Source organism: Fulmarus glacialis, unplaced genomic scaffold, assembly GCF_000690835.1.
Source record: "Fulmarus glacialis isolate BGI_N327 unplaced genomic scaffold, ASM69083v1 scaffold37077, whole genome shotgun sequence".
NCBI lineage: Eukaryota > Metazoa > Chordata > Aves > Procellariiformes > Procellariidae > Fulmarus > Fulmarus glacialis.
This window is the reverse complement of record NW_009225734.1, coordinates 955-11,181: the sequence shown is the minus strand read 5'-3', so window position 1 is coordinate 11,181 and position 10,227 is coordinate 955. Positions and strand designations below refer to the sequence as shown.

General features: G+C 35.6%; 1 protein-coding gene across 1 annotated transcript; it reads left to right on the top strand.

Annotated features, from left to right (window-relative positions):
- The first annotated feature begins 313 nt into the window (after positions 1 to 313).
- On the top strand, positions 314 to 4,761 carry LOC104080250 (protein-L-isoaspartate O-methyltransferase domain-containing protein 1). Its single transcript, XM_009582574.1, has 2 exons — positions 314 to 620; positions 4,655 to 4,761. Exons 1-2 carry the CDS (start codon positions 314 to 316, stop codon positions 4,759 to 4,761), a joined length of 414 nt encoding a protein of 137 aa, XP_009580869.1.
- The last annotated feature ends 5,466 nt before the right edge of the window (positions 4,762 to 10,227 follow it).

Sequence of the window (10,227 nt, the reverse complement as noted above, 5' to 3'; positions counted from 1 at the left end):
TTAAGATGAAAAACATTGGGTTGAGTTAAAATCTGAAGGGCAGAGTTTTGATTAAATACTAGCTGTCCTGGCTCTTAATAGAGAGCTCTGCTTTGTAGAGTGATCAATACTAACAATATTTCATCACTCTCTAATAGTTGTTGATTTATTTCTCTGTTGAAACTCACGTTATGTAAACATGTCTACTTTCCAGGATTTGTTTGTGATGTGCTTCTGAAAGAAGAACTGAGAATCCATTACATACTTACACTTCTGGGAAAACTCTCCTCCTAATGTATTTTGCAAACTAATTGAATTACCATAGAAATTCAGCATGGGAGGAGCTGTGAGCGCTGGAGAAGACAACGATGACTTAATTGATAACTTGAAAGAAGCTCAGTACATTCGCACTGAGAGTGTGGAGCAAGCCTTCAGAGCAATTGATCGTGGTGATTATTATCTGGAAGGATACAGGGACAATGCTTATAAAGACTTGGCCTGGAAGCATGGAAATATACACTTGTCAGCACCTTGCATTTATTCTGAAGTCATGGAAGCACTGAAGCTTCAGCCTGGATTATCTTTTCTAAATCTGGGTAGTGGAACCGGATACTTGAGTACAATGGTGGGATTAATATTAGGTAACTTCAACGTTTATATTTTAATATAGTGTTTTGTATATTTTTAGAAGATTATACAAGCCCTGTAAAACTATACTTTTACTTCTTTAATTAATGACAGTACTATACTTAAGACTGGGTGTTTGAGAGATGGTGTTAAAATATTCTATGTTACCTATGAGCTGTTCACTGATACTGCTCCTTCAGTGACACTTCATGGAGTGTTTTGGAAGAGGCAGTTGTTCCTGCTTGCCTTTCTGTAGTCTAAAATTCTCATTTGAAAAGAAGTAAGTCCTTTTGTTGCTTAAAAGGAAAAGGCACAGAGGAAGAATTTTTGAGGACTAAAATTTTAGTCTGCGTTTGCACCATGTTTATGCCCTTCCTCTAGGTTACTGTTTTGATCTTCAGTTTATGGAAAGAAAAATCTAAATTGTAAAGGCTAATGACTCTTGAAGAAACTTAACTGAAAAATAAATCTGCATCAGCGTGCAAACAATTATTTAAAAATACATTTATTTAATCATTTTATTAGTGAGAACGTTTTGGGATGTAGACTGATAAGACCGTTTAAGCGCTGCAGGTCTGTAGGTTTTTAAAACTATTTTAAAAGATTAGCACTGTGTTTTTAATTCTGTTTTCAAATACATTTCCTGTATGGAAAAAAGATGGAATGAAATGTTGCTGTCTACATTTAAATTTTAAAACCTACCTTAGAGAGAAAAATGCTTTCATTCTCTGTTAGAATACAGAGCGTGTGTACCAACAAATAATTTTTTTTCACAAATGAATTTCATTACATGAAATAACTTCATTTATTTTAGTATGTGGTTTTCATAGATATAATTTTGTTGACTGTATTACATGGAGTTTTCATATTTCCTTGGTTGCAGAAACCTTGCTCACAGGTAATATGCAGATTTTGCATATGTTTATTTATATACACAACTGAGCTGTGAAGAGTTGGTTTGTTAATTTTCATTTAGTTTAGTTACTTTCTGTCATCTGTTCTTACTTATTAAAGAGGAGAAATTATCCCTAATAGTATATGAAAAACGTCATTTGTTGGCACCTCTGGCAGTGTCTTTTGTTCCAGTTAATACCAATAAATGCAACAGATTCTACTGTTCTCATGTGGAAACAGGAATTGTGTTCATTCACAGGTAAAAGTAAAAAAAAGATCTCTATTAGACTGTTGCTTTGCGCTTTTCAAGAGTGTTTCTGTTTAAGAGAGTAGATATTTTTAATTAGATTGTAATATTTTAAGTTCAGCATTCTATTTCAGTGTTAAAACAGTTACTAAATATTGCTGCATTTTTTTCTCTAAAATGTTTGCTCAGGGTAGTGAGTAATGGTATTCATTTGTTTGCCTTGTGGAAAGCTTTGTTATTTCATTATTCTTTCTTAACTACGATGTTTAAAAAAGAAATTGTGGCTTATGTATATTGCACATGTATCTGTGTATTTATCTAACCTATTTTGAGTGGCTGTTGGTTGGCTATTGAATGCTCCTGGGTTTGACCTCCCCTTATCAAGCAGAATTCCTCTCCTTCAGAACATTATATGTGGAGTTGAAGAAATTAAACAGGAAAAGACTTGTCTTCGACAGAGGGTGAGATTGGCTGGCAGCCCCCGAGGAGCACGGTTACACTGCAGATGTTCCCACAGAGCCAGCTCAGGTGCTGATGCTTCTTTAGCATTGCTGAGGAGCCTGGAGCAGCGACTGCTCAGCTACTCACAGCAGACTTTCCATGTTTCTGTAGTGCTGTACCCAGTCTCCAAAGTCTGCTTAGTGTTATAATGTGGTTTGGGTGCTAGGCTGAGGCATGGAAGGTATAAATACAATTTGTGTGCCTTTATTTTCTTACTCTGCTCCCTTTGATAAAATTACTAGTTGCATGTAATCATTCTTTATTTTAGTGTTTGTTTTAAACCAGGGAACAGCTGCTTTAATAAAGAAAAATAAACAGAAGTAATTTTCTGACAAATAAACCATACATATTTTTAAAAGCTCACATTTTTATAAACCGATTTCGGTGTGCGCTGCAATTAGTAGCAGAGAACCATGTGTTTTTAGACAGTAGTTGAATATCTCTCAATTTGACAATGTAGTGAGTAGTATTTCTGCCACGTTGTCAAAATAACTAGATTAAGTGAGCAAATAATTTGAAACTGGTAAACACTTGTAAGTACCACAACATACTAAAAAAACCAACACCACTGCATAGAGATTAAATTAACTGTTGTTGATACCGTTAAAATGTAAACGTAGTTCAGACTAGATGGTGGAATTGCTAGCTCATTACACTGAAAGAGGCCATTTGACTTTGGAGAGTAACAGAGAATTCGGTTTTACGTTTTTAGAGGGGCTGACTCTTTGCTTAAATGTACAGCTGTGACTTTCCTGATGAAAGAAGAGAACATCTTTCTCATATTTCTGTCCAGATTATGAATACTATGGTGTATCATGATGTGGTGGTGTCTTGCATTCATAGATTTCATTTCAAGCTGTTGGAGCAACTGACATTTGTGGGTTTTTAAGTTCTTTGTTTTTCAAAATTGAGTATTGAAAGGAATGTATATGTGAATTTTGGGACAGATGATGTCAATGCATTTTTAGTTTACTTTAAATTATGAGGTTAAAGGAATGGCGATTAATTTTTAATTAAAGAAAACACACCTTGGATGCTACTGCATGCTGTAGAAATGCAACTACACTGGTTAGAAACATCATAGCCTATTACTGTGCAAGAGAACATTAAATAATTAAACAGCTAGGAAGGGATTGCCTATGCTAATGCTTTTCTTAATGTGATAGATAATCACCTAAATTTGCAGTAGGTATGAGTGTCAACAGGAGGTACATGTTTTCACAAGTTCTAAGAGCATCCCTTGGACGATCTACCTACCTCTTGCTTGCCATCAGAGAGGTCTTAGGAGCACTGCCTATGGTAAACTATTGGATTGGTTTTATTTCACCTAGTAGAAAATGTTCTAAACTATGTAAGAATTGCAATTATTAATCAGCTTAGTGGCATATACTATTTTTTTTCCTGCAGTAAAATAAAACCTTTCTCAGTAACCCTAGGTCTGTTTTGTTAATTGGTGTGCTAGAAAAGACAAATTGAATTCTGTTTCATTGGAGTAACAACTTTGAGCTAAATATTTATGAAAGATTTAAAATGTAGTAGAGAATATAAATATAAGTTTTGTCTAATCTTATTGATGTTTACTTTCCCTTTTTCCCCTTCCCTCTCCCTTTCCCAGTGGCTGAAGTCCCTGGGCTATGAGTGCATGTTAAATATAGAATCCCCACAGCAAATGTGACTATCTGATTCAGATTCCTTCCTGATGTGGATAATCCTCATAATACTGTCTTGTAATTTCTTCTTGTTCTGGAAAAATAGCATTAACTTTTGGCACACAAATTGACTTGGAAATATACTTGGATTTGATTGCAGGAAAGCAGTGTTGCAACTGTGATGGCATGGTGATGAGTGAACACAACGTAGTCAATTTAAATGTTCTAGATGGAAATTAATTATTATATAAGTAAATCAGGAGCAGACTTCTGATTTTGGAAACTGCAAAATAGAAGAACAGATGTGGCTAAGGGATATAATACCCAATCTCTGAATTGTCAAAAGCTGAAAATTTTGCCGTAAGAAAACTTCAAAATTTAAATACCAAAATATAGACTAAATCATAATTTGAAATTGTTGTATTCCAACTAAATACTGTGTTGAAAAAAGTTGCTCAGACTGACTTACGTGTGGTCAGATTCATTTTTTGTTCTGCATGCTTATGAAGAAAATTCATTCTATAAAATTGTTTTGCCACAGTCTGTCCCTGTTCTTTCGTTGATCCTTTGGCCTTTTACCTTCTTAAGCATTGGTAATGCAGATGCAAAAAATAACTTTGTCTAGCAGTGTTGGGAGACTTGTGTTTTATGTGATGTTAGTGCTTTCACAGATGAAAGGTATAATGCTGTTCCATGCGGTTGTGCTGTGCTAAAAAAAAACAACAAAAAAACCCCACCCTGCTGTTTTTATTTACAGGACCTTTTGGGATAAATCATGGAATAGAGCTTCATTCAGATGTGGTAGAATATGCCAAGGAAAAATTGGAGAGCTTCATAAAATATAGTGATAGCTTTGATAAGTAAGTATCTCATTTGTCTAGTTCACTTTGCAGCAACGTTTTTGTTCTTAAACTGAGTGCATCATTGCTTATGAGTTTAGGGAGGGGAGAAGAATGCCATCATACAACCAAAACGTAAAACTTCCAGTTTGTGATGCTAGTTCATGAGGTAAGTTAAGGCTTAAGAAAGCACATTTAGAAGTGTGGGAGTATGCCTGCTGTGTAATACTTAACCAAAGTTGATTTCCCTGCGTTTTGGTGGTGTGTATGCATACACACACACATATGTATGTGCATGTACATATACATACGTACTTAGAGAATGACGTGATATGCCTTTGTCTGCATGTGTGAAGTAATTTGTATCCATTAAGTCAGTTTTTATTATGTAACTGGACATCATCTTTCTGTACAGTATTAACTTTTTTCTAATCTACCACTGTTGATCTAGACATGAGTAAATTTATCTGTCTTCATGGTCATTACCTGAAGAGATGAATTTAGGAGTATTCATCTGTGCTCATACACCACTCATTTTCACTGATACACTTCTGGGTTACAGGGCGTTGAACTTTATTTGTTCTACCTACTCAGCAATTTTTTATGATTAGTTTTAAGTTGGCCCATAAGAATCTGGATGTTGGACCTCTCTGTCTCCGTGAAAGGGAAAACAAGGTCCTAGCTAGGGCTATTCTCTGTAAAGACTTTTTTCCTTACAGGCAATAAGTTCTCCGACAGTGATTATGAGGTAGCTTCTGGAAATGCAGAAAAGCTTTTGAATTGTAGGTGTAGCCTAAGAATTGCACATCCTACGCCTCTTCTCTTCCCCAGCGGGCAGCAGAGAAAATTCTTTCTATCCCTTTACCTTTGTTGTAATGTGCTTTATGAACTGCCATGCTCTTGGTTATGTTGGCTGGAGCTCAATCCACTTTTTTCCGTACCCCAAACTTGTGGAGCTCTGGTCTGACCACAGGCCTTCCTCCTTCTGCTCCAAAGTAAGAGAAGGCTCTTAATTAGAGTATAAGGTTAAGTTTAAAGTATCATCCTAGTGTTACCTGTATCTGAATTCAATTCTGTACTTATGATATTGACTAGATGATTTTAGTACTATGTTCCCCCATTAGAATAAATAAAATTATGTAAGAGGAAATATGTATGTTTCATTACTACTGTCTTAATTTAATACAAGAACTTATATTAGCTGAGGTTAATACATACAGAAGCCAGAACAAAGAAAAATAGTTTCAGTCTAGAACTTTATGGTACACTTTATATAATCTGTCTTAAAAAAATGTGTGTGAAATGTGGTTACTTGTGATCATTACTAATATTGCATTAGTGGCTCTATTAAGTTAAACGTACCTGCCAGCTAATCAATTCCTCTACATACTTGTATTCCTGCATTCCTGTAGGTGTGTGTACTCAGACGTACAAAAAGCTGGTTTTTGATTGAAATGTCTTTTCCATCTGATGATAACGTTTATGTACAGAAATTAAGAGAAATTGAATGAAGGGGTAGCAAGGAAGTGTTATTATCATTTAAACAAAATCTGAGGAGGATATTTATGTAAATAAATATCAGGACACTGGGGTTTACACTTTAAAACATGCAAGAACTGGGGAAAAAAAAAACCCAAAGATGCTAAACTTGGCATAAGTGAATGTCAGTGTTGTATGTATATCGTGTTTGAAGGAAATAAGTGATCCTATGTAGTAAATGATATAAATATTCTTAAAGGAGAAGAGGTGTATTTTCCCCTAATTCAGCGAAGATCGACTCTGGGGACAGTGCTGTGTGCTATTTAAAATTATAATTAAATTGATCTTTAGTTATACGGTGTTATTCCAATGAGGGGCAAGAGTCAGCCAGTTGGTGAATATGATCTAAAGTTTGTTACTAATTTATACATTATGTCTTGGCACATGCCGTTTAACCATCCACTTTTTCCTCCCAATAGTAAAATACTAAGCAATGGCTACAGAAACACCTTCCTCACCAACCTAACAAAAATGATACTTCTATGAAAGTGCTTTTTGATACAAATCTACTTGGTAATAGCTGCACTGCAGCTGACATGAACCTGATTGGCTGGTTAGATTTTGTGTTTTATGGGGTAATTTGCAATTTGTCTGCATAGCTGATTCGGGTTAATTACTTTCTTTGTAAATACTCTGTATTTTAATGTAGCTAATGAAGATAGTATGTGGGTTTTTCCTTTTTTTAGTATGAGCAAATTTATACAGCATGTCTTGAATTTTAATCTGCCTCTCAAAGTAACGTGCTCTGGATCAGTAAGTCTGGTTTTGATTCTTGTTTCAGTAACTTTTTCCTGCATCTTCATTTATAAGTGAAAGATACTTATCCAAAATTGTGCGGACTGTGGCATCTGAACTTAACTACTGATTTGGTCAGCTTAGTGTTTGGACGAAAGACCACTCAAGAAAAAGGTGTGCGGTGTCTGGCTGCTGTTGAATACTGGTGTATATCTAGCAGGCGTCCTTACTGTTTGAAAATAGATTTTTTTTGTGGCAGACTGATATGAATGAAGCTAATTGTCTGAGTGGATGTGTGTGTATGATGGGGAAAAATACCTTGCACTTGCCAGCAGCCTCTAACGAGGCATGCAGGGGACAGAAGGAACACAGAGACCGTGGTCTGTTTTCCTGGCAGTAACAGAGTTATGCGGATAGGGAATTCTGTAAAACTTTGCATTGCCGCTTCCCTTACTGCTTTCTTTAGTGTATAATGTTCCTTAGTCTGGTCTGAATATTTTAAGCAACCTCCTTTTGAAACAAAAAGCAGGGGTTTAACCTTGTGGGTAGGTACTTGGAGAGCTTCAACCTAGATTCTAAATAAACACTTTGTAACTTTGTGGTGTTCCTTCGCTTGGAGCAATAGGCCATTGTCTTTGCATCTGACTTTTTTGTGGAACTGGGTCATGATGATTTATGTGGGGTTTTGCCTGATAAAGCAAGATGGAATATTGCTTTAATGCCATTTTTATGGGGGAATGATCCCGTGTTGTGTGGTATAATATAACTTTTTTCTTGGTTCCTGATAAGAATGTTGTTGAAATGTAATTAAAAACTTACTTTTCTATGATTGGGGTAGGTGCTTGACCAAAGACTGGAAACAATGTAAAAATAGCATGTCGAGAAGGATTTGAGACACTCTGCCTAAAGGGAGGGTTGTCTACCTCTGGTAGCTGGGCTTCTCTCAGTTTTGGCCTCTTGAACTATTCATCGGAGGAAAAGCTTTTCAGGTACCTGTTTCAGAAAGACAAATAATTCCAGTAATCACATGTATCTGTATCCATATCCCACCAATCTATAAAAATAGTTTTCCTCTAAATGGAGGTGGAGTTGTTCATTCTAAGAGGTGAAATGCTGCCTTGATTTTACTTGACAACATATGTTTGCCAGTAGAAGCAAAGGAGAAGTGCCATCTGAAAGTGTCGTCATGGTTGAGGTACAAACATTTTAGGTATAGACTAAAAAAAGTTCTCTGAGTCTGAAATATGTGTAAGGCTCTCTATCAGTCTTAAAACCTTCAGGGAATGCATGCCAATTAAGGGGAAAAAATCATTCCTTAAGAAGGCTTTATCTAAAACACATATGTGCAAGTACCAGGCCCCGCTTCACCTGTTTATTGAAGGGGAATGTGTTGTCTTTTCTGCTCCCAGTCAACTTCTAGACCTAGAATATCCAGCTCGGAGAGAGAGCCACAGGGCAAGGCTAGGTTGCCCATCTTCTAGCACCCTATCAAAAACCAAACCTGGGTAAGCTGGTGAAGTCCCTGCTGTGAAAGAAAATCACCAACCCTTCTCAAGATCAAAAGAAACCACTTCAATGGTAAGTGACAAGAACCCTAGTACTACTTCTGGGATAACTGTTACGGGTGAAACTTCTTCCTCAAGTCCTGTAGTAGATTGTGTTGGCATTGAAAAATAGTAAGCTTAATCTTCCAAGAGAATATTGATTTGTCTTCATCGAAATACAGGGCTCCTGCTAGGACTCTGAAGGCTCACTTTCTTTTCATTAAAGCAGATTTGAAACAGAAAGCTCCTTGTATACACACAAAGAAAATAAAGCTTCTTTCTGCCTGTGCAGCTGGTTAATGATTGCAATAAAAATCTAAACAGGAAAAGCAAACTGTCTCCAAAACTCACTGGTGGCTTTCTCAGTTTAAATCTTACTCATAACTTAGTCTTAGTTTGAAATAGTGTAAATGATGTTTTTTTAGTGATGAATGAATTCTTGTTGAGGTTTAGTCTAACCAGAACAACACAGGGACTACAAGAACTCTAGTGGGATTCTTTGATGCCAGAGGTTATGTTAAACAAAAAGGAAAGGAAAACAAGCTTTTGGAATATCCCTTTTTCATTTAGGGATATTAAAGAGAAGTATCATTTCTAATCCTACACCTCGTAAATTAGAAGGCTCCAAAAATGACAATTGAATCTACTCTTACCTAGGAAGGAACTAAACCTGCATTTTTCAAGTATTTGTTATTTGCAGAAATACATATTCTTGCCCTCTTAGAACCACACATAAAATATCTTTTAGAAATAACTAAAGAAATCCCGTGGTGGACACTGCCTTTCTTTGGAAATCTCTCAATGCTACAAGTTTTGATAATTTTTAGAACATTTGTTTCATTAAAGCAAGTGATGACAATGCTCAGTGCACGGTTCATATAAAACCTGTTGCTTCACAAAAACCTGCAGTATAAAATACAACAATTTCAACCTAGAAAACCATTTTTTTGCTTCAGTTAAAAAAAAAAAAAAAGGCAAATACTCTTCTGTTTTTGTAAACAGATAGTTGTTTTCCAGACTTGTATTCATGGATGTATTAGGGCCCTGACAATAGACTGAAGTGACAGAAATTTTTTCTTGCTTCCCAATTCCTGTCCACTTGTCTTAAAATTCACTGTGGAATGGATAGTAAGTAATTCTTCAATATAATTCTTCATTTTACCACCGAAGTTTAGAAATAGTACATAATGAAGTTTAAATTTTGTAAACCAGTGTTGAAGGGAGAGTGAGGTTAGTCATAAGTATTTTTAAGAACCAGTGTTTGAATTTTTCTTCAGAAATAGTTGGGTAATATGTTTTGGTCCACTTCAGTGAAGCTGATCAGATGAATATCAGAAATTATAAACAAGATAGCTAAGGTCATATAATAGAAGAACCAAGACAATTTTATTCAAAAATGGAGATGACAAATACAAGTGAAGTAGAAATACAGGTTTCTGTATTTCTGTCCTACAGCATTGCCTGGAAGCTGAAAAAGTGTTCAAGACAAAATTACTGAATAGAAGTTTTACCAGCATCACTTTTGGCTATTACTCTAACGCTGATTAAAATTATTATTACTGTAATTGGATGCAAGCGACTTAAAAGTTGTCATTGTAGATTCTGTTTTCAAAGATTTGATATTTTTATTTGTTTCTGTTTATTCTAACATTTGTAGTGTACATGCAGAAGGT

Bases quoted from the DNA above. Each gene is read 5' to 3' on its own strand.
- LOC104080250 (XM_009582574.1), top strand. From the start codon at position 314: ATGGGAGGAGCTGTGAGCGCTGGAGAAGACAACGATGACTTAATTGAT. The intron at 621-4,654 runs GTAACTTCAACG...TTTTATTTACAG, and splicing joins AATGGTGGGATTAATATTAG to GACCTTTTGGGATAAATCAT.